The sequence below is a fragment of the Scophthalmus maximus genome, chromosome 16 (assembly GCF_022379125.1).
Source record: "Scophthalmus maximus strain ysfricsl-2021 chromosome 16, ASM2237912v1, whole genome shotgun sequence".
Lineage (NCBI taxonomy): Eukaryota > Metazoa > Chordata > Actinopteri > Pleuronectiformes > Scophthalmidae > Scophthalmus > Scophthalmus maximus.
The window spans coordinates 15,829,697-15,854,425 of NC_061530.1; the positions used below are offsets into that span (position 1 = coordinate 15,829,697).

Below are 24,729 nucleotides of genomic sequence, written 5' to 3' on the forward strand. Positions count from 1 at the left end.
CGAAAACAATGCAACTCTTACTCGAAAAATGACAAAAACTTAAGGAATAGTTACAGATTGCCTTGTGTGTCAGTTGAGTAATCGAGGAGATGATTGATCCTTTCAGCACTAGATCCAATGCTGACACTGCACAACGTCCCCCAGGCTGCCTGCATTTACATTTACAGGAAAACTGATGTAGTGAGTCTGTCCATCTGTCCATCCATTATCATTTTGTTTCCAGAGCAGGGCTCAAAAATCATTTTGAAATCTTTCACGTTACTTCACAATTATGTAAATCATGTAGCCAAGTGGTGCAAATTCGAACATTCTTTCGAAGTGGTGGGACATGTACATATTCGAACTGTAATGACCTTTTCGAATTCAAAGCATACTGTCTAGAAGCGCATCGGCGCTATCGCATGCCCTCTTGACCTATCAATAAAGTTAGCCAGTCATTTTGTGTTATTGTGCCGTGGCAATGGAGGACACTAACGAGCAGAGCCATCCTGAGTCTTTAGTCTGACTGACTCCCACTCACTTGCACATTGACTCCCATGCCATATCGGTTGAACTTGGAGTCTTGACCCTCCGGCCAGACTAAGTTGCCGTAGAGACATGAATTTGTGGCTGGACCAGGGCACTCGACGTCGGCTACCCGGCGTTGAGACATTGCAGGAATTTTCTGCCACTGTTTCACTCTTAAAAAAAGCCAAGCCCAGTGTGACTGAGAGTTGCCTCATGAACTGCTCCTCCTCTCCCTCCCGGAGAATCCTCTCATCAGGGATTTCCTGGCTGGCTCTCTATGCGGCGCTTACCGCCTACGGGGACTTCATACAAAACATCAAGAGGCTCAGTCTCTTTCCTATGAGCAATTTCTTTCCTCCCCCTTTTCCCACCCCCTGCTCCATCAGTGTAGTGTTTTTCCTCATCTGAGTGTAATCATATGTTATACTCTGTGTGAATTAGTGCAGGTTATTAGCGAGACCGAAAGTGTAGAATTACAATCAGGCCAGTGTTTAGATGAGGCTGCTTATAATTGTGGAGAGGGCGTAGACATGCGCTTGCTAAGTGGACAGGTCTGTAATCTGATTCCTCGCTCATTTTCCTCTGATGATGATGATGATGATGCCCTCCGAGTTTGCAGAACCTTCTGCGAGAGGTTATGTATGGTAATGAGCTCCTGGCATACAATGCTGCTGTTCATCCCCGTTTCCAGAAGATCATTTGCATGCCAAACCCCTCATCCTCTTTCTCTTCTGCCTCCTCTGATGGATTTGGTCTCCCTCACTTGTTTCTAATTGACATGAGTTTACTCTCGGGTATGCAAATACAGGTTTAGGAGTAATCAGAGCGACCCCCCACATGTCAAGAATCACTGAAGTTCCCATGTCGCGTTGTACCATCATCACCTCTCATGTCAAAGTTGGTCTGCATCTTCATCTTGGCATTTGTGTTCAACTGGTAAGTGACCCTCTGGCCCAGCGAGTCCCACTACCAGATTCCCCGAGCTCCCATTTGTTAAATATGAGACCATGTCTCATTGGCAGCGATCACAGAAGCAGTATTCTCCTTTCTCCATTTTCTGATGAAATACGAAGCCACATGTCTGTGTTTGGGCTGCTCCGTCTCAGCACCCGCCATTTAGATAACATGCTGAATCAGCTGGAAACCTTTGACCCAGTTCCAAACAAACACACGGTTGCAGCGGCCGATGTCTTTTATGAGCTTTCCTGGCTACTCCTAATGACAGTGTAATTGAGCGCACCCCGCTGTACAGTGACTGGGCTGCTCTCTAATGGCTGCACACAGATTAATCCCACCTCCCTTTTTGATTGTTTTGTTGCCTTCTCCCCCTGTAGGTACCTTTTGTGTCTCAGCGTGGTACGACTGAATTCATTTCCTGCGCGGTCTTTGTTCAGTTGTCAGCCCCATGGCTCGTGTTCTGGTGGATTCGTCCGGGGCACGTCGGATTGTTCTGGGGGATCAGAAAATGCATTGTGGACACACACGCTTGTATTTGTCACATACACTTTGATAACAAAACGGCTCAGCGGTGAATGAAACAGGCTGCTCGTGGCATTTTTAGGCCTCTCCACTGAATGGTGAAGTGGCGGGCCGACTTATGCTGGATGTCACACAGTGTCATATTTTAGGTGGATGTCGAGAGTCTACTTTACCACTGACCAGTCTTGCACCTTTGTGTTAAGCGTTTATGTTGCCATTATTTATTTTTTTGCCAAATTAGATATTTTTTCTACACTGTTTGGACCTGACATTTGCTTAGTACTCTACAGATGTTCCGATACCATTTTTCCCTCCCCGATAACGATTTTGATGCCTGGACTTTGGGTATCAGTGACCAGATGTGATACCAGTGTGTATAAATAAAATTTTTAAAAGGCCTGGCTGAGGTTAAACCCTTTGAAACACATACTGTATATACAGGGAGTGAAGCCATCTAGTTTGACAGTGATCACAGAAAAAGAACAACTTAGAAATCTAGGAATTAACAATTACGCTTATAAAAAATAAAAGACCTTTTAAGTTTTAAACAGTACAGTAACAGTTTAAAAGTGTGTACAACAGCCGTAAAAACTATATAATGCCAAGACTACCAGCAATCACCTCTTTGTCGTTCCAAAAACAGTACCTGCCAGTTTCAGTACAGCGCAACTGCTGTTTTGGAGCGGCGAAGAAAGTGATTTCTGGGAAAATAAAATTGCAGTTTCCTTTTCAGCAGTATCTGAGGCATATCTGATAAAAAAAAAAAAATCAAAAGTCAAAAATGGCAGTGATTCCTAAGATGTTGTAATCGAACCCTTGTGACAAAAAGTTTTATCAAGACTTTATATTTTAACAGTACAGTTGTCGTGTGTTGCCTTGATAACTAAATTATTTAGTGTAACGCGATTGTACAAGATCCTCTGTAGCAGAGAAATACTGAATACTAATTGGTTTCCTCTGTAATCAGAGAAGCCTTTCTTCTTCTCCTTTTTTGTCCTTTACAGTTCATCGATTTCTCACCTGCTCTTAGAAGGAACAGTAATGATGACAAATACTTTTTCACTTTGTCTGACGAGTGGCTGAAATCACAAAGTGGAACTTTTAAAAGGGTTAGTTGACTCCTCTGACCTTCAGATAATCTGTGGCATGCTGTAACTGAGTGTGTGGGAGGAGAATACATAAAAAAGTGTCACCGTGGTGGCAGAAACGACAAAAACCGGAGTGCTTTGTTCTAGCTAATTGTCCACCATTACAACTTAAGAGCTAAGTGGTAACAAAAATAAAAAAACTGACATTAACACCTGCTATGTTAATGAAATATAATCAGCTCCTCGTCTGGTGGGTGATTGTGGGAGGAAAACGGTCGGTTCATTTGATGTAACATCACCATGCTGCAAAGGTTTCAGTGCCTGCGGCGAGGGCTTTCTTTAAATTAAGCCGTCATTCACCTTTGGAAACCTCTGCTGCGGTGGTCCTGCATGCATTGTTGCAGAAGGACACACACACACACACACACACACACACACACACACACACACACACACACACACACACACACACACACACACACACACACACACACACACACACACACACACACACACACACACACACACACACACACACACACACACACACACACACACACACACACACACACACACACACACACACACACACACACACACACACACACACACATCGACTCACAGGTGGCCAAACACCCCTGCCTCCAACATCACTTGTCATGCTGTCAGTGTATTGGTTGTATATATATATGGTTGTGTGTGTGTGTGTGTGTGCGCGCTCCCTGGAAGTGTTTCTCAAAGACAGTTGTCGGTCACGGCTGGTTTGGCAGCGACAAGTTGTTCACCTTTCTCTGAATAAGAGAACAAGTGCTAGGATTTTAGCGTGGACATAACTTGACCTTGACATGAGGCCGATGTGGCGGCGAGGTGCTTCGTGCGTTGGCTCCACAGAGAGAATAGTTTTGCTTTTGCAAAGGAGATGGATGTTTTTGACATCAAATTTTTCTTGTGAATTATTGCAAAAGGTGTTTGTAGATGTTAACTTTTATTGATCGCACCCGGGTTAATGGTTGTACAACTTCATTGTAACTTGTCAGAACACTGTATTGTATTGCTGACTAGAAAAACACCCAGAATGCATTTTCATCAACAACACCATTTTTCCCTAACTCGTTTGTCCCCTTCCTGTAATTCTGGGCAAATCTCTTTCCCACTGCCAATATTGTTGTTTTGGCATTCTCCCATCAGTTTTGGTTTCTTTTGCAGTGGGTGGTAGAAATGTGTTGATATTACAGCATCAGTGGTGCCGCGGCCCAACCATTACTGTGTCAGACAGCGTGGGTGGACATTCTGTGGACGTGTGAGGCCTCTACTACACATTGCAGTGGCAACACAATTAGCGCCACGAGGGACCCAAATACTTTATTGCCTTTTTTCCTCCCCCCCTGTTATATCTCCTCCCGCTCACATTGTCCCCTGTCATCGCTCTACAGCAATCTATAACTACGATGCCCGGGGAGAGGAGGAGCTGTCGCTGCAGATTGGAGACACGGTGCACATACTTGAGACGTATGAAGGTGAGAACAGGGTTACTGATGGCACGCGTGATCCGAGCTGACGCGCCGATGATGAACATTATTTTACTGTCACCAGTGGTAGCCTCTTTTGTTTCGTCAAATCTGTGCACACATGTTCAGTAACATGATACAGTGAATTGATAGAAGGGATTGTGGTGGTTTTTGTTCCTGTAAATCCAAGCCTTAGCAAACCAGCACCTCTCTCAAGGCTTATATATATATATATATATATATATATATAAATAAATTAAATAATAAAAAACAACTTTGTTAGAAAAAGTAATGACGATGTTATTGAGTTTTGGTTGTTTTGATCCTGCTTCTGAACTTTACATCAGGGGAAAAACAGCTCACATTTAACATACATTTTATTTCCCATTAGACTGGTACAGAGGGCATAGGCTGAGGAGAAAATCCAAAAAGGTGCGTTGCTATTTTACACTTACATCTCCAGTATTAAAACTTTCGCTTCAGATTTTCAGCTGTTCAACTGCTGTCGCAGTTATACCATTTTTATGTCTCTATTTTTGTCTCTTCCTCTTCCAGGGCATATTTCCTGCCTGCTATATACACCTGAAAGAGGCCACAGTCGAGGGCAGCGGGTAAGTAATTCTTTACTTTCTTTTTGGAATGACTGCTGACGACAAAATAATAATAATAATAATAATAATAATAGTGAAATTTAAATTTTTATCTTTCTTTCTTTTTTTGTCGAGCACATTGAATTGGACAAACTCAAAAATGACCAAAATCAATAGGGTTCTACTTCCTCGGGGTTAGAACCCTTTGTTCTCCTCATTTATTTTCTGACCTTCTAAGGAGCTTGTTGGGTTGATGAGTGTAAATTGTATGCAGGCGTCCTCAGGGCGGGGGGGGGATTCAGCGGAAAGGTCTGCAGTTGATACGATGTGACACGGGTGTTTGTTGTTCCACGACTCACACTGTTTTGTGTTTTCATCCGTCTTCTCCAATTTCTCTCGCACAACACACAAAAACCCCCCAAATCTTAAACTTGAAAAATTTCTTCAACTGAGAACCAGATATTTTTTTTCATAGAGTTACGACTGAAGGATTTGAACAAAGCAGTGAAATGTATCTTTGATAACGAGCAGCATGTTTGATTCTACGACACAAAATCATTGGATCACATTTGTTCACCGTCACCGCAGGCAAAAGGAGACGGTCATTCCCACCGAGCTGCCCCTGGTGCAGGAGGTTACCACCACACTGCGAGAGTGGGCTTCAATATGGAGGGACTTGTATGTGGTAAGCAAGCCTGTCCTCTCCCAATGGAACACACACACACTCACACACACACACACACACACACACACACACACACACACACACACACACACACACACACACACACACACACACACACACACACACACACACACACACACACTCTAACTGTAGTTTGAAAGATGCCACATAAATGGAGTTATGTAAATTCATTCTCCATTTCTGATATCTTTGCTATTCATTTTTTGAGCTGTAAGATATATTGCCTCACTACATATCTCAACAAAGTTTGAGTGATACTTGATGTAAGGAAAAAAATTAAAATGCCAAAATATTTTTGCCTTTAAATATTTACTTATGTCAGTATAGGCCTCAGAAAGACTGTGATCAAGCTCGTGAATTGTTTTAAAAAAATATTTACATAATATTGTTTAATATGGCTCAAGGTAATTTCAAGAGCTTTGCAGGTAATGACACAGCTGGCGGGCCAGACTCAACTTGTCCTCTTATCAGTCGACAAATGCAGACTCACGAGCGCTGGGACGTTCTACATTTTTCCTCCCGTGTCCAAGCTGCACAAACATCCCTCCGTCTGTTTCTGCCGACAGGGGGACAAGCGCGAGATGTTCAACTCTGTCCGCGACATGATCTACGACCTCATCGAATGGCGTTCCCAGATCCTGTCCGGCACCCTCCCGCAGGACGAGCTCACCGAGCTCAAGCAGAGAGTCACCTCCAAGATAGACTATGGCAACAAGTGAGGATTCGCTCTTTACAGGCTGTTATTCTTCTCCTTCCCTCCCCACAGTTCATATCCCTTTATCCTCCTATCTAACTGGACAGATGACTCTTGTTGGAATAGGCCAGCAGTGTCAGTCAATAGAGAATGACAGGCCATCACTTAGCTTGGGGAAAACTGAAGGGATTTAGCTTCAGCTAACCGTACTGTATTCCATCATGCAATGACAGCGCTTGCTGTGTCTGCAGTGGGCCCGGAAAAATCGGTAGAAATGGAAAATTTGTGAAGCTACGCTCTGCTCCTGTGATGAAACTTTAAACCTTTGTCCAGGTAGAGAAATTACTTTTTGCCAGAGCAGGAGCAGGGATGAGACGACGAACTACATTTGACTGCATGTTGGCGGCGTGCTGTTGTCTGTGTTCACTGGCTGCACAGAAGACACCGTTGAACTAAGTAGGGGAGCTTTGAAAGAAAACTGCGGAGCTGAGGGAAAACTATCAAAGGAGAAAATGAGGCAATGGGAGTGGTTGTGAGCAGTTCACATTATTTACCCCTGCTGGTTCTGGCACCCGTTTACTCTCCCCCCCTTGTTTTTTATGCAAGGTACCTGGATCTCGATCTGGTGGTCCGAGACAAAGATGGAAACATACTGGACCCAGAGATCACCAGCACCGTCAGCCTGTTCAGAGCTCACGAGGCCGCCTCCAAGCAAATTGAGGACCGGATCCAAGAGGAGAAGGTAAAGATGGAGAGGGGGCCCAGTCGTCCCTCTCTAACCCCACTGCTGCTAAACTCTGGTCTTCATCCAGATGTTATATCAAGGATAAGATTAGTGTATAGAATACATTTACAAACGTTGTGATCTGATTGTTTAAAATGACTCCTCCTTCGGTGAAAGCTTTCCTCTACAACGTCCCTCGACCTAGTTCCAGTTTACTGAACCTGGTGATTCCTCAACTTTTCATCGAGAGCCATAATTAGTTATTCTAATGTGTGTTAAACATCAGCATGTTAGTAGAGGTGTGTTAGCCTCACAGAGCTGTATATATATATATTTACATTATCATACCAGTTATCTTTATTTAGATTTTTTTCCCACATAATTTTAACGGCACACTCATTAGAACTAGATTTGGTTGTTTACTTGTGGCAATAATCCCACTGCTTCCTGAAAATGAGGGTATCTTGTATTTAAGCCTTTAACATAGTTGCAATAGTGTCGTCACCTTTTTTGTGGCGGTAGAAATGAAGCCACACACACACACACACACACACACACACACACACACACACACACACACACACACACACACACACACACACACACACACACACACACACACACACACACACACACACACACACACACACACACACACACACACACACAAAATGCCTGACTGCCTCTTCAGAAAGCCAGCCACATCGCCTGTCCATTTCACTCGGCGTTTCTGTGGCATCCCTCACCTGGATGTCAGCTGGCAGCGTGTAGCAGTGCCAAAACGCAGAGTGCCCTGCAGTTATGCGGTCTCATCTTACGCGACCTTTTCATCCAGAGGTCTTCATTGCATATGCATGGGCAATAAGTGAGTGACCAGATCAACGTGATAAATATTTATGATGTGGCCCCGGCATATTTTTTTGAAGGGCATCCCGGGGATCATGCAATCAGTCCACCTTTTAGTGTAGGTGCACTCCTGGGGATGAAGGGAATGTAAAAGCGCTTCTCGCTTCTTAACTTGTTAAATTTTCCGAATAAAATAATTTGGTGTGCAGTTAAAAGCTGCTTGTGCACACACAGTGTCTCCTTCTTCATACCTTGATGTTTTTGGCCCGAAGCCGACCTGCACGTGACAGAAGGCCACGGAAGAATGCCCAGTATTGAACGTGATACCTCTGTTTCTCCCCGGCAGTCTCAGAAGCAGAATATTGATCTGAGCAGGCAGGCAAAGTTTGCCTCCACTCCGTCGTTTGCCCTCTTCGTGACTCTCAAGAATGTGGTGTGTAAGATCGGCGAGGACGCAGAGGTACTCATGTCACTCTACGACCCAGTGGATTCCAAGTTTATCAGGTAAACCCACAGATGTTCACTTTCTTTATTTCTTTGACTCTTTCTCTCTGGGACTTCTTTTGTGCTCCTGCTGCACTGACAGTTTGAAAGTGTCTGTTGCCAGAGGAAAATTTTAAAGATGATGTGCTGGTGCCTCAAACAGCAGTCTGAACTGGAACTTTCCGGACCTGGTGACTGGTTCCATTTTTATATACAGTCTATGTTTTTGGCTGTAGCTTACACATGCATTTCAAAATTAATGGTAACAACTCACATTGTTTTTTCTCAAGGCGTACTTTTCATTTTCATCCCGAATCATACAGTTTTGCATGTAACAGATTTGGATACCCTTCAGTATAACTTTCCAGAGGCATTAACTATCACAGCAAGTAGAAGCTAACACACACACGCACGCACACACGCGCACACACAAAATGCAAGAGCAGGGCCAAAACCAGCACACAGCCTCATACCCAGGGATTTTCTATTGTTTTAGGATTGTGACAGCAAATTATCACAAGTACAACAGCTCAGCGGTGGAATGTTTATTCAGCATCCAACATCAGTCACGCATTTTTGTTTCCCAAGCGGATCCTTGTCTGGATTAACATTCAGGCGTTTCTGCAGCTTTTGAAGGAAACTATAGTTTTGAATGCAACTCATCTGATTGCTTCGATTCCCTGCATTATACATGCTTCACTGCAAGTATGAGAAATTGCTGAGATACATTATAATGACGAGTAATGTATTTTTCTTTCTTTCCGTTTTCCCTCTCTCACAGTGAAAACTACCTGGTGAAATGGTCAAGTTCAGGTCTGGTGAAAGACATAGACCAGCTCCACAATCTGCGGGCTGTCTTCACAGTGAGTGTGTTTGCTTGTGCGTGTGCACGCCTGCCCGTGGTCGCGCACTGTTTATTCAGCCATGTTACGAGGCATGTGGGAGCCTGTGTGCAGAGCCTGTATTTGTTAAGCTCTCTCAGAAAGAGCCTGGCTCGCTGTATGTATTTACCAAGGCAGTCACCTCTATCTAATGGAAGCCCAAGGGCAGAAGGGTCAGCGTGCACCCACTGGGAGCACTCTGCTAGTGTTGGAAGGTATTGCCCACAGGAAATGAATCTGTGGACACAATCACAGATGTTGCCGAAGCAATTTGTGTGGGAAAGTTTGCCCCGAACACAAACTCATCTTCAGCAAACGAGCGTGCTATTAATTCGATCTGTTGTTGAGCATCCTAGCTTTGCTGTGGCCGGACAAAAGGCTTTGGCTCGATGAGACTTTAAATCCAAAATGAATTTTAATTTCAAATTGTACAGGCTGATTATAATAACTATGGATTTGTGTATTTACAGTCATTTAGCGACTCTAAGGGAATAGCATTAGCAGTTTTTCCCACAACTTTTTCTTTTTCTCCTCCTCAGGACTTGGGCAGTGAAGATCTTAAAAGAGAGAAGATCAGCTTTGTGTGTCAGATTGTCAGAGTGGGCCGCATGGAGCTACGAGACAATAACACCAAGAAGCTGACGTCAGGACTGAGGAGACCTTTTGGAGTGGCAGGTAAAGCAGATCACACAGAGGCACTGATAACCTGCCGTTCCACGGATAAAAACACAGATTATCTCCGAACACTGTATAACTTTGAAGAACATGTGCCTCATGAACGTATCCCCTGGTTTGTGTTACAGTTCAAAGGATTTGGCCAATGTCTTTGCATGGGTCAGTAAATATACTGGCTAAAATCCAAAGATGAACAGCGAAACCAGAAAGACATTTTTTTTTAATTATAATTTATCGCCTGTTGGCAAGCCGCCAGGCATATCTCAAACTAATTCGATTGCCGTTTGCCCACTGTTGTCCAACAGAGAAGATTATACCCCCTCTTTCGGTGTCATATTTTCCCAGCTCCACTTGAAGAGAATGTAAATGACAGCTTGATTTATGATGCCGTATCTTAACAACATCATCATGATTGCTGCTGTACACAGAATAATGGAGAAATCTTTGGAGTAAAGTTCCTTTACTCGCTTGACCCGTCAGTGTTTACTACAGGTTGAGAATTCGCTGATGTGGATGCAGTTTAGAGGGGGAGAGTGTGACCCAAGTTACTTTCTGTAGCTGCAATTTTCAGATGTTCCCTAAGCCCCAAAAAGTAGTTATTTTATTTCATTAGGAGTCCTAAGTCGAAAGAGAGAGATTTTATCTACCTGGGTGCGCCGACAAAGTGGACCGCACGTATGGGAAACGATGCCTCTGGCTGAGAAGTGCGCAAACACACTTTTCATAACTTTCATAAAAAGTTCATTGGATCAGAATCGCTAACTCCACCTTTCAGTCGAAGCACGAAGGACTGACAAATTCGACAGTCTGCTTTGGCTCCAACTCTTCACCTTTGTTCAGCTTTGACCTGTTGAGTTGCACGGTCGGTGAAGTTTTATCTGAAAGCATGGTGTGTAGTGGACAAGTCGTTATTATTATTATAGCACCGTGACATCACTCGATTTTGTGTAATTTTACTGCAAACAGCAGCATCTCTTTTTCTAATACCGTGTCGTGTATTGATAACGATGCTCAATATTTATATATCACAGAATAGTTTTCGGTGCAGTTTAATGTATGACAAATAAGCTCGGACATCAAGGCTCGGTTTCTTGACAAAAAAAATGGAAATCCAATAAAAGGGCTGTTATGCATTATCGGTTTCATCATTAAATGTGTATGTGAAGATCAGCAATTATTTTTTCACGTGAGCAGGCTCTGCTCTACCCGCTAATGTGGCCTTATCTTATACTCTTCCGTATCTCCGCCGTACTGCACTCTTCGTGCCTTGAGAATGTTTTTACCTCCCTCCATTTGTTTTCCTGTAGTAATGGACGTCACCGACATCATAACGGGCAAAATGGACGACGAGGACAAGCAGCACTTCATCCCATTTCAGCCGTAAGTGTTCAAGCACAAAAGAAGCCGCATGCGTACACTGAGAAACGCAGAGTTTCTTTTAATTTTGGGATGTTGCATGAGATGGGGCCGATACAGTTCTGCTCTCAGAGACAAAGTGGTTATGTTTTGTTTATTTCATTTTTTAACGTTTTGAATCCTTGACACCCGATAAGCTGGGGTTTTAAGACGGTACCTCTCCCTCCTGACTCAATTAAGACAAGCTCATTAGCAGCTGTCATTCTCATAGGGAAGCGAACAGAGCCAGAGTAACCTTTTCCTTAACATGATTTCCTGCATAATTGGAAATACTTCAGTTTCAGGCAGTTTAGCAGGCAGAGCCCCCTACTTAACTTTTTTTTTTTTTAAATAAATCATGAAAATTAGAGCCTTCCTCTAAAAAAGCAGAACAAAGATCTACCAGGGGTTATTTATGTCCACATTTTTTAAATGGCATTTCCGCAAACCATTACCAAATGCCTTTTTCAAGACCAGCAGAGACGGGAAGTGAAGGGGCTACTCAGGGGAAGGTTTTCAGAAAAAACACGATGAGCTAGATCAAAATCTCGCTGTAGAAGTTTTATAGTTTTAGTCAGACAGTGTTGACCTCATCCCTGGCATTTTGTTTGTTTGTTTCATTTAGATGATGCATTTCTGGGATTACTTCATGCCGTGACAGAAAATTGATTGAAGGCAGTTTTACAAATTGATTAAGCTTTTGCCTTTTTGTTTAAATCAAACAAAAAAAGCTAAAACTTTCTTTGATTGCAGCCTCAGATGTGAGGATTTGGTTGTAACTTACTGTAGATGGGACAGAACCAAAACTATCAGAAGTTCTGATTGACATTCACTGTTCACTAAACACACTACATATGTGCTAAAATCAATCAAGATGTGTCCTGTCCTGAATACATTTTTAGTGCCCTACATTTTCCATCTCAGCATTTTTGTGAATAACAAATCCAAATCCAAAATCGTGTGTGCAAATTTTAGGGAAAACCTTTCTTGTGCCTGTTGTCCTACAATGTGTTGTCCTATGAATGTACACATCTTTGCTCTTCCTCGCTTGGACTGGTTTTGACTTGTTTGGACGCCCTGAAGACAGAAGCCTGAATCCCAGACATCCTTTACTGCCTCCTCCATGTTGACATCATCACTGTCTTCTCCTCCATGCTTTTCCTCCTCTGTTTACTTAAAAGGGTCCTCGACGCCACCTCCCGCCCACCGCCACTCATTTCTCTCAGAGCTGCCACACATGCGTTGTTGCCCACATCACATCTGCCACTCTCTTACGCTCTTGTGCATCGCTCGTTTCAATCAGTTCAGTACTCTCTACACCTGAAGCCCTACGGAGCACAAAACAACTAATCCTAAAGTTTGCTTTCTTGGAAAGCAGAGTGACTGTGTGTGTCGGGGATTGGATATATCCCAGTTTTTTTTTGTTTTTTTTTTGTACAACATGGAATTTTGAAGTTTCCCCACTTTGAAAACTTTTCAAGATGGCGGGCAGGTCAAGCTTCCCACTGCTGCAGTGGCTCTGTGAATGCTGACTTGGCATCATTTCCTAAACGATGATTTCTCTGTGTGTTTCTTTCACCACCCATCCTGCCTCACTGCTAACTGCTAACAAGTGGCTTTGTGTCTGTCATGGTATTCGCATCACTCTTTGGTCTCTCTCTCTCTCTCTCTCTCTCTCTTTCATCCCATTCTCCTCCTCACAACCATCACTTTGTGGCTCGTCCTGCCCCGCTCCTCCTCCTCCTCCTCCTCCTCCTCTGTCTGCCATCTCCTCTGTGGTGTTTGCCTGTTGTGTTGCATACTGCAGGCTAGCGTTGGATGACGCCATTCGCCACACGCAGCTGAACATCTCCCGTTTTTCACCCAGGGTGGCAGGGGAGAACGACTTCCTCCAGACGGTCATCAACAAAGTTATCACCGCCAAAGAGGTCAATCACAAGGGCCAAGGTACAGTGCACAAGTGCAGACACAAGAACATTGTGTACATTTCCCGGGGTTTGTCTTTCACATATGCCAAACGCAGCAGGACTCAGACATGTTCAAACCAACAGGATAATCCAATCTGGATCAGGAAATTCTCAGTCAATAGGTCACCAATTGTCCAACAGTCCTTCATTATAGCCAACACTGTCTGCCTGACTTCTAGAAGTTGAATGACATGACTTGAATGACTTTTTTACAGGAACGGAGGGGGACGCCTCAAACTCTGATGCAGTAATTTTATCTTTTAATATTTCGGTTATATTATCTTTCCCGTGAAACTCAGAAGTGCAATATGTACTGAAACCTTAATAGAATAATTAAAATGACAAGGAGATGTTAGTAATAGTCGTGTGGGCTGTTGTCAATGTAGAAAAAGTTTATATTCCCTTTGTCTGTTAAATTATAATTATGGTGAGATGGTAAAATTATACTTGCAAAATTTAACCTTAATTCCATCTTTTGTCATTTTCTTTTATACTGGATTTTTAGAAGTGTTAATACAAAGGACCCCCCGCACACACATTCTAACAGGATGTTGAAACTGCTCATCTTGCTAATAAGAGCATAATTCTTTGCCAAGCACTCGCATTCTGAATCACTTCTCACACTATAAATAGTTGGCCCGCATCACCATGACTACAGGACGTAAGTGATCCAGCTGTTGATTAAGCTGGCGAAGTGTTTCTGCCGCGACTACATCCCATCAGCAACTTGACATCTGCGGCTCGAAGAACAACGTTAGACATCTAAGAGATTTGTGCTTGGGGGACGCAACACGACAGCCTCCATGGCATTGTCATGCCCTATAAAGATGTACTTGGATAAATGTCAGATCTGCTCCATCCTGCACTGGGAGGAACAGCGGCGCGCTGCGAGCAGCTGTTTTGGTCATGCCGGCACATCGAAAGGCTTCCAGCTAGTCTATTGAGAGATGTGCCACTCATAACGATGTGGGCCGTGTTAAGTGAAGGTAAATAAAGCTTCAGGGTTCATCAGCGCTGCTCTTTTTGGTGGCCTGTGAAGAGGTTGCACCACAGGATGTCAGCTTAATTGGAAGACTTTTTTTTCCTAAAAGTCTTATTATTCAGAAGTATGTGTCTATGCTGCATTTTTTTTTTTTTTTTAAGAAAGAATATCACTGGTGAGTGAGGTCATAGAGCTGAAGCTGGCAAACTGTTCGGTGTCTGCAGAAAAGAGGCTTTTCCAACCGGGAGAAGAGCAGAGCAGTTACTGTCCCATGAAAGTCCCTTGAAGGTCCTTTTGTTTTTTCGTTCAGAGCCACAGCGTTTCCTCACAAGCGCCACACTTGGACCAATTAATATTAGGGTGGGAATTAATGCGCGATTTTTTAATATCCTACTATAAGTGTAACTTATTCTCACACAACGCAAAGAGTGCCTGCAGAAGTGTTCTGGGGCATTGGGGACTTAATTATGAATTTTGCAGACGTTTCTTTCCAAACGTTCCCATTTAAGTATATGTTTGTTATGGAGAAATATTTTTCTTCTCCCACTGCAAGTGCTCAGAAGTAGAAGTCTGTGTGACTGTTTTTCATTAAATTAGGTCCTGTTCAGCTTCGGTATTAACATTCGTCCACCTGAGACACAATGAGGACGAATTTAAGAACCGAATATAGTCTGTGTCTTATATGGGCACATTCTTTTCAGCAGATGTGAACACAAATACATCCTGGTTAACACAGAAGGACGTCCTTTGGCATGAACTCTGGATAATGTCCGCAAAATTACATCCGGACATTCTCCGGAGTGTGCTGTTCACGCACGGCAAATGCAGCAGGTGATTGTCCGAGTTAGACGCATTGACAGCATGCGTTTCAGACGATGTCCTGAACAATATAAGTGGACATTTGCGTTCTTCCCCTCCGTAGACGTTTGGGAAAATGTCCGGACTTCAGTGCATGTCTGAAGGCAGCTGCAGACTGCTGTTTGCAAAGTGCAAATGTGTCGTCGCCGTAATTAGCCGATCGGTGATTTACATGTTTATTTGCATATAGAACGGGGATGTGAGATCCGTTCACAAGTGGTCACCCAGAATGTGAAGACGCATTCTAATGCACGCTGTAGCTGTCCACTTGTGATGAACAGGGCTTTAGTGTTCCGATATGTTCCAGTAAGGCCAAGGAGAACATGCTTTAGGCTTCTCTATCAGGTGGACTGGTATGTTCACCAGATGGAGATTTTGTACTATTTTGTACAATATCACAAGAGTTATTCAAACCATACTGCACCACACTCAGCCAACCACACGTGTGTGAACACGCGCACGCACACACTTGTTTTCCTAATCACATCCCTGAAGGCCGCTACTATATAGTGTCTTCAGCCCCAAAGCTGTTACATGTCACTCAGGCAACTGACAACTGAAGATTTCAGTGTTTTCCTGGGGCAGTTTGCTTCCACGCCGTCTGTCTTTCCCTGACGTTATCTCGTTCCCGCTTCTCTTTCGCCTCGAATGCAACACCAGGCCTGTGGGTAACTCTGAAGCTGCTTCCCGGAGACATCCATCAGATAAGGAAGGACTTCCCCCACCTGGTGGATCGATCGACGGCTGTGGCTCGCAAGATGGGCTTTCCCGAGATCATCATGCCAGGTTGAGTGTAAAAAAAAAAAAAAAAGGCTTCTCCTATTGCCGCCAGTCTCTGAAACTCGACTTTTTAAAATTTGGTTCAAACTTGACACAATTCAGAAAGGGATTTAGAATTAAGGTCTACGATTTGACAAAATGTGACTGAGGAAAAAAGGAACATATCATCGGTCATTAAGATATGATCAAGACATTAGTTATTAAATGGACTGACGTCAGCCATCAAGTCTTGGGTGCCACTTATGCTGTAATATTCATGTATATGATATAGAGTATGAATTTAAACCCTTATGAAGCCTGTGAGGAGTGATAATTTTCCTGACCTGCTTCCCCCCTCATGTCTCCTAAAGGTGACGTGCGAAACGACATCTACTTGACTCTGGTTCAGGGCGACTTTGACAAGGGAAGCAAGACAGCGCACAAAAACGTGGAGGTGACCATGTCTGTGTATGACGAGGACGGCAAGAAACTGGAGGTACAACGGAGGAATGTTTCCTTATTCACTCAGTTTTTTCATGGGTCAGCTCATTCTCAGCATTCAGGATGACGGTGCTACAGCCAATCGTTCTCTCGGGCAGTCTGTGATTTAGCGGACTTTCTTTAATCCCACACAGCTCAGCATGCTGCTAACTGACCCGGGCTCCTATAAAACAGATTCTATGCCTTTGCCACACGTCAGAAAAGCGCCTTGTGGTTGATTGACTATCTTAAAATCGGGCTCACTGCTGTGGGAATCAACCTTTATCATTGTCAGGGTCTGTAGCAGACCTAAGTGTGCAGACAGGCAGTGTGGGCAGCGCAATTTGAGCGTTTGCAAGTGATAAAAAATGAGAAATCAGTATTCCCTTTTTGGTATAATTACCCTCGCTAATGAAGTTAGAAGGATCATTTTCTCCTGTTTATTTGTTTGCTTGCAAGCCTTCTCAAAAGGTCGCAGATGTATTTGGGTGAAATTTGCAGCCCTCGGCGCAGAGATCAGTTAATTATATTTCGGTGGCGGTCAGCAGTTGACTATTCTAATTGCAGTCTTGGATGTTGTAGGCGTTCATAGGAAAGTCGTAAGTTTGCAGCTTTACACCTTTAATTGCACCCGATTTTCTCTCCAGAAAATACACAAAGAATTCAACACAATCATTATGGCGGCCACCAGTTTGAATGTTTCACGGAGTTTAGCCACAGACGTTTTAATCATGTACTGACCCATCAGTGTTTTAATATGCCAATAAAGCTTTTGTTTCGTGTAGTTCCAGCCGCTTAACCCTCTCTTTCTCTCTCCGATGTTTAATTACTGTCACCCCCTGCTTGACTGTAGCTCTTGTTCTGCAGGGGGCATCAGCTAATTTGGCACATGAGAGGTTTAGAGATGTGGGAGGAACTGGGGCAGGAGGTGTGTGTCTGTGTAAGCGTCAGTCTTTGTTAAGATGTTAAGATTTTAACTCCAAAGATATAATGCTGTTAGCTCCACACTTGAGTTTAGTAGATGGGGTGAGAGTGGAAGTCACAGGGACTGGTGATGGAGGAAGTGATTTGAGACGACAGATGACAGGCCTCCTGCAACCAGCGAATCCGAAAGAGAGAAACGCCATTACCCCTCGGCTGCTTCAATTAAAGACATTAGTCTCAGAGTGAGAGTATCTATCAGCGATTTGGCCCAGCAGGCTGAGGAAGTGTAAGGATCAGTGGTGATTATGCTGTTAATGCTTGCTTGTCTCATTGCTCGACACTTGTTCTCTTTGCTATTTATTTTGGATGATGCAATGGCAGTATAATTTGTTATTTTACTTTTCACTTTACGTCCTACAAACACAGGTGAAGAGCTGAAGTTAGAAACAGAAGGTCTTGTTTAATACAAATTGCACTTTTAAGATGTGCAGTTAGATTTATAATGTGGGCTAGATACTCAGCTCAGACCCAGAATGGGTTAATGTCATTTTAAGAATACATGTTGTGAATGAACTAGCTGTTCATAGCTGTAAATAGATTATTGTCTATTTCAGTCTGGTGCCAGTAACACCTGCTAAAGATGTCAAGATTAATAGTGGTGGGTGTCAATGTAAAAAAAACAAGATTAATCTGTTTGTAATATCTCAGCGCTGATGAAACAGCACTGCTGTAAAAATTACAATAAAAAGAATATCCATCATATAATTAACAATTTGACTGTCTAAGCGCTCCTACAGTAGCCAACATTAAATACATAGTGTTTTGTTAAACCCGGGCTGATCAACAAGTTTGCAGATTCATAAACCTAACTCCACTCAGTTGGGGTCAATGGCACATTTTATCCTGTATCCGTCTCCAAGGTTGTCAGAGCTTTGGGGATCTAATGATCGTAATCAATGCCAGCGGGTGACAATGATCAGGAGACCGATCACATCTCTTGAGTGTGATGGTCACGTTGTGTTCACCGCCGGAGCTCCCTTCAACGTCTCGTCTCGCAACTTTTCTCAGTAGCGCTCGGTGTCTATTCATCTGTTCAGCTCACCAGGGATCAGTGCTAATTGGTCAAAATGTTGGATTTTGGACAGTGACTTCTTGACGTATTATCAGACCCCACAAACCCTTCTCACCCCCCCCCCCCCTTTCGCCTTTCCAAGGTCTGAAACTGTCACAAATCATGGCCACTTAGCGAAGGGGCAGAGTTACAGGAGCTAGCACCTGCTAACCCACCCCAGATCTGCTCAGCATGGCCGGGGGGAGATGGGGCCTGTTATTCCTCATAATTGCTGGTTGTCAGGAACCATTAGTGTTGGAGCTTTTCAGCGGCGGCGCACTGGCAGGATAAGGGAGTCAGCTGCAATAGTGGGAGGAAGGATGCAGGCTGACTTGAGCGCAGATTGATTGAAAACGAGGCATCCGCGCCATCCGCTGTCAATCCACCCTCTTGGCAAAACCGCCAGTCGGGCAAATAGTGGTTTATATACGTACATACACACCCTGACTTGTTGTAGAAACTCTGGGGACCCACCAGGCACGACAATTTACATGGCTGGATCCATTTGCACCAGCTGGTCCTTCTCCTCGTGTTTGGCCTCCCTCCATTTCTCCCTGCATGGGAGCTGTTGCCCCTCCTCCTTAAATAATTAATTTCTAATTTATATCTTATATCCACAGTGCTGTCATGAGACTGGCAGCCAACAGGCAGGTGCTCGCGCATAAGTGTATCCAGACTGCATCCAGGATTTGCTGCCCCAGGGACTCCATTTTGTAAAATGAGTGCTAGTCAATTTCTCGCATGCTGTTAAGTGTGCTAATGTTTTGACAGGGTGATAACGGCTCCTAAGCCACGGTGACCAGACAACCAACTGTATTATCTGATAACTTGTTATGTATTTTTATTCTCTTTTCAAGAATGTGATCTTCCCTGGAGCTGGAGATGAGGGGATTAATGAGTACAAGTCTGTCATCTATTACCAAGTGAAGCAACCACGCTGGTTTGAAACAATAAAGGTGCGTCTCTCCCCACTTCTCCCTCTTCCGTTTTTTTCTTCCTTGTTATTCCTCCGAGTGACGTCTGCATTATTATTTTCCCACCTTGACTGCACAATCACCTTTTTGATATAATTCTGGAATCCATTATTCAACACAGCGCAGGTTTTCCTTCTCCAGAACTTTGTAGCATGAAGACTGCGGAGTCTGCTGAATAATAACTAATGGAACTTTGGTGCATAGAAACCGTTTACATTGTCGATGTAGCGGCAGCAGAAATGTATAGAAATATGAAGCTTTTGATTCCATAACACTTAAAGAATCATACCAGCATACCAGGTTTGCATGTTTTGGCCCATTTACCACAAATCACTCATACGTTACATCATTTTGCAAGCCATGCAAACATGCATTAGATATTTTATGTCTGTCTTCTACTATTGCAGAAGGCAACGGAGCAATTCATTTCTCAATATTATGACAGTTTGGGTTCTTTCCCCTAATAATCAGCATTCTGGATCTGTGTGTGATGACATCTGGGCTCACTCCCTCTTTCTATCCCTTATCGTAGGTTGCTATTCCTATTGAAGATGTGAACCGGAGCCACTTGCGCTTCACCTTCCGCCACCGCTCATCGCAGGACTGTGAGTACAAATGTCGGCACACGAATCACTTTTGCAGATGACCAAGCCGCGCGATTGGCTGCTAATTCTATTCACAGCAAAAATAAATAAATAATGGAAGACGTCCAATCCAAGCAGATGCGTCGCACGGTGATAAATTCTTTGAAGCCCACTCTTTGTCACATTAATCAGAGGTATTAGTTTGCCCCCTGCACAAAGCCGTGTCATGGAGTGGCTTGTCGGAGACTACAGCTGGGATGTGAGAAATGCCCGAGGGAACTCATTTGTTTATTGGAACCAGTTGTCTAGCTGAATGCAGGCAGTGTTGTCTGTCCTTCTGTTTTTTAACACCCTTTTCAATTTGGGGGGTGCAGAGGGCAGGGAAGCCTGGCACGGGCAGCCTTGCCACCCCATCTGCCTGCCACATGGCGAGGCCATCCCTCTTGCAGGGAGAGAGAGAGGTTCAGGGGAAAGTACATTTGAGAGGTAATAGGAGCCGTGACAGCTGTTTACTGAATATACAAAACAATCCATTCATATCGCTCAAACATAACTGGGAGGACATTAGCATGGTAAAGTATACTTTTTACCCCCAGTAAAGAAATCTGCACTCGCTGTCATCCTCCAGCTCCACAACCCTGCAGCTCCGTTCGGTTCTCACCTGCATGCAGAGATGTTTTTTTTCTTCAGGAAATGGCCAATTCTCCGAGCCCAGTGTTTGCTTCTGATCCACTTGGAGAGCCTTCTTGTCATGCTTGGCACCTTGCCTCTCTGGGGACTAATGTTGTTACGAGGCATGCCTTTGAAACTCTGTGACTTGCTGTTATCGTGCTGGAAATGTTGCTTCAGAAACCGGCTCACCTTAAGTGACTCTGGGACTGCGGGGGGCATGCTGATGCTGCCAACGCGTCACTGACACTGTGCTGAAAAGGTGTAATGGCTGGATAATTTGAATTCTGAGTGTGGTTTACGTCTTGTATTTACCTGTCAGCGAGTGTGTTTATACCACTGCACTACTCCCCGTCATAGAGACCTGATGCTATTCCAACCACTGCACACGAGTCTGTCGTTATTCAACTTCCTGAGTGTCTGCATCTGTGCAGGCTTGTTTCTCTGGCGTCCAGACACTTTCTTTCATTTCTGCACTAGCAGAGTTACCTCAGTGGTTGAGGATGAACCCACTGTGATTACTGGCTGCATGCAGAAGCTGCAAAAGATTCTGCCTTTATCACTCCGCTGGATTTAGCTTCTCTAATTGATCATGGGTCATAGAATGGCTTCAACTGATGTAGTTTATCCCCCCATCACCGTGTGTTAGACTCAAATTTTCATCTCGAAAGCAGAATGTATGTCTAAAGATGAGGATGTTTACATGACACATGACAATTGGGCGGTACTAGCTATCAATCACATGGTGTCCACGCCCGTGCTTTAGCGTCTATTTTACTATAAATGGGACCGTCATTTGCAAAATTAACATCATCCTGTATTGGAGAAGATTTGAAACTAGAGTTTGGGACCATAAACTCCTCTGGAAAATGTTTACTGACATTATAAATCAAGTGAGATGTAGATTAATTTTTTCATAGTCGCCCCCTCTGAAGGTCATTCGAGAGAATATAAGTATCAGGCACATGCACTTCCTTATTGCCCTCACTTCCCGCAGCCGGAGTCTATGTCCATTTTTAAATACAGTCTATGAGCGATGGTCTGCTAGATGAAGATCTTTGATTTGTCTGCCGTCATCTGCCCGTTTCCTTCCTCATTCCTCCGCTGCTTCCAGCCAGTGCTGAACTTTAAGTAGAAACGCAGCGTGACAGAGCTGCTCATCACGGCCACGGCCGGTCATCTGGATCTCACATGTTCGGTATCTCAGGCCGCCTCTCAACACAGTGCATCAGATCACCACCCTAACGTTGTCAGGCCTCATCAGACTGATGGCTGCTATCGCGGACACCCCGTGGCTGTAAGAGATCCCGCCATCTTTTCACTTCAGTTTCATCTGTCATTATGCCACCACCTGGTGAGTGTGGGGGTGGCTAGGCATTTAACATGTAGACTCAGCATAAAGCTTTTCTTTCCTTAAAGTGACACCTCCCCCCCCCCAGTGCGGAGTTTGGAGCTCTCTGCTGTCCTTAGGAAGTCAGTAATACACTATTTCTCAACTGGGTGGCAAGTGTACAGTGATTTCCCTCCAGTGGTCCGGCTCACGCCAGCCTAGCAATTATTCACAGGCGAGGCCGCAGGCAGCAAACCAATGAGGGGATTTATGCAGATAGAACGCGCGAGATACTTCGATGAATCAGGTCTCCCCGCACATAAATTTGAGCTTGTTGATCCTTTATATTGATATATGCGGTCCTGTCCAAACGCTTGGTTACAGGACAAAGTCATAACTCTCATGCTTGTTTATGCAGCGCTTCCCGCATAAAAGCCCCAAACACAGTTACACACACACACACACACACACACACACCTGTGTGTGTGTTGCACATAGACACAAGCAACACCCCTAGTGGGATTATACAGTGTTTGCTGTTCACAGCTGCAGCTCAGAGATCAAGTGAAAGTATTTGTACAAGTGCTAAAAGGATGTGGACAAACCTTGTTACTTGAATATCAGTAATGAACTATTGAAATAGTGGATTCATTTTGTCTTTTAAAAGTAGCAAATATGAATTATTAAAAAGGAAACATTTTTGTCCTGCATACATAGAGATATATATATATATATATGGAATCTGCCTCCACAAGCTCAGATATATATATATATATATATATATATATATATATATATATATATATGGAATCTGCCTCCACAAGCTCAGATATATATATATATATATATATATATATCTATCCTTAGATTTCCTGGAGAACACGTACTGTATATTTGTTTGTAAGATCTGTTCTTTTAGTCTGCAAATGTACATCAAAAGTAAACGACAGCAGTGACCAACATCTCGTCCATGTGTGCCTTTTCCTCCTCACACAGCAAAAGACAAATCGGAGAAGATCTTCGCCCTGTCTTTCGTGAAGCTGATGAGGTACGACGGGACGACCCTAAGGGACGGCGAGCACGATCTCATTGTGTACAAGGTAAACGTAAGTCTGTGGTGTTCCGCCGTCTTTGACATTGGCCGCCTGTACCTGCTGGGCCAGCCCACACTCGTGGGCGTGGTTGTGTAGTCGATACGCGTCAACCCCCAACGTGAAATGAAATTACCTCCCTATTACAATCCTTTGCATAATTACACCTTTGCGTCACAGTGCCTATTTATGTCAATGTAAGAAAGAAATCAACTGAATAGATTTTTCTTTCTCTTGTTTATTTAATTTTTCGTCGAGGTTACCGTTTGGCAAAGAGTTTTTGGTTTTGCTCTCAGGACTGGCAGAAAATTTCAATTGGAAAAAAAATTGATCCTGTGATTATTAAACACAACGGAGAAAGAGAAAAACCATCTCACACTAATAGAGCATTACACTTCATCACAACATAAACAGCAGATATGGATTTATGTACTTCTGTGAAAACGAGTGCGCTCCCTGAACTGCCACAGTGGTGAGGTTGCTCCTGTACTGACTCAATCTTGTCCCGGGGGGAAACCAGGCGGAGGCAAAGAAGATGGAAGACTCCTCTTTGTACCTGAACCTACCTGCCACCAAGCTGGAGCTTGAAGAGAAGGGCTACTCCACCACCGGCAAAAACACCCATAACCTGGGCAACTGCACCATCAGCAAGGACTCCTTCCAGATCGCCACCCTGGTCTGCTCCACCAAGCTTACGCAGAACGGTAAGAGCCTTTCTATTCTTATTTATAATTTCATACTTTTTCCCAACAGTTTGCCCCACGCTGTCTGTTACCATGGTGTCATCATTTTTATCCCTGAAGAGCTCTCAATGACAAAAAGATATTTCAGAATATTTTAGCCAGGTAGACCCTGGCTTTTAAAAGCAGTATTTGGGTCACAGGCTGTGACTTGACTGAGAGATGGAGCATTCATGCTAGGTAATCATAAATCACTTAAAGATTTCCACCTGGTCATGTAGGACTCACTCGGAAGGTTTTCCTTCATCCACTTTCTCCCTCTATGTATCGATCTCAGTCTGGAGATTAGTGTCCACCTCTGCTGAGCGAGGACAGAGTTTATAGTTTTATTTCCTTGTGTGCCGAGAATATCTACTCGTATTAAGCAAAGGAAATCCCCAATCTGTTCCTCGTGGGTTATCGATTGAGGATTTTGGCCTCTCGAGTTCCCTCCGGCCTTCATACATGTTTACAAATCCCATCAGACATTTCTGTAAACCCTCTTGGACATGTTGGTATCTCCAGAATGTGCTCATAACACTGTGGCTCGTGTGAAAAGCTGTGTCAGTGGTTGTGATTTCACAGTTGCTCTAAACGGAACAACCCTTTGTGTCTGCTATGCTTTCCCCTGAGCTTGATGCATTGTGCTTCTTTTATTTTTATTTTTAGTATGCAGGACTGAGTCACCATTTTAGTTAGAGTCAA

At 43.8% G+C, this 24,729-nt stretch overlaps 1 protein-coding gene across 2 annotated transcripts in view; it reads left to right on the forward strand.

Moving 5' to 3' along the window:
- The window catches only part of dock1 (dedicator of cytokinesis 1), a 156,985-nt gene that overhangs the window by 13,833 nt on the left and 118,423 nt on the right, over window positions 1-24,729 (forward strand). The window contains exons 2-18 of one of the 2 annotated variants that reach the window (XM_035613879.2): window positions 4,508-4,591; window positions 4,974-5,014; window positions 5,138-5,193; window positions 5,761-5,857; window positions 6,445-6,593; window positions 7,179-7,314; window positions 8,489-8,646; window positions 9,407-9,488; window positions 10,046-10,181; window positions 11,489-11,561; window positions 13,444-13,523; window positions 16,044-16,169; window positions 16,514-16,638; window positions 19,515-19,613; window positions 20,164-20,236; window positions 23,211-23,320; window positions 23,826-24,009. In XM_035613879.2, the coding sequence (XP_035469772.1) occupies window positions 4,508-4,591; window positions 4,974-5,014; window positions 5,138-5,193; window positions 5,761-5,857; window positions 6,445-6,593; window positions 7,179-7,314; window positions 8,489-8,646; window positions 9,407-9,488; window positions 10,046-10,181; window positions 11,489-11,561; window positions 13,444-13,523; window positions 16,044-16,169; window positions 16,514-16,638; window positions 19,515-19,613; window positions 20,164-20,236; window positions 23,211-23,320; window positions 23,826-24,009 (1,809 nt within the window). The remainder of the gene's footprint in view (window positions 1-4,507; window positions 4,592-4,973; window positions 5,015-5,137; window positions 5,194-5,760; window positions 5,858-6,444; window positions 6,594-7,178; window positions 7,315-8,488; window positions 8,647-9,406; window positions 9,489-10,045; window positions 10,182-11,488; window positions 11,562-13,443; window positions 13,524-16,043; window positions 16,170-16,513; window positions 16,639-19,514; window positions 19,614-20,163; window positions 20,237-23,210; window positions 23,321-23,825; window positions 24,010-24,729) is intronic. The other variant, XM_035613880.2, reaches the window with a different exon arrangement.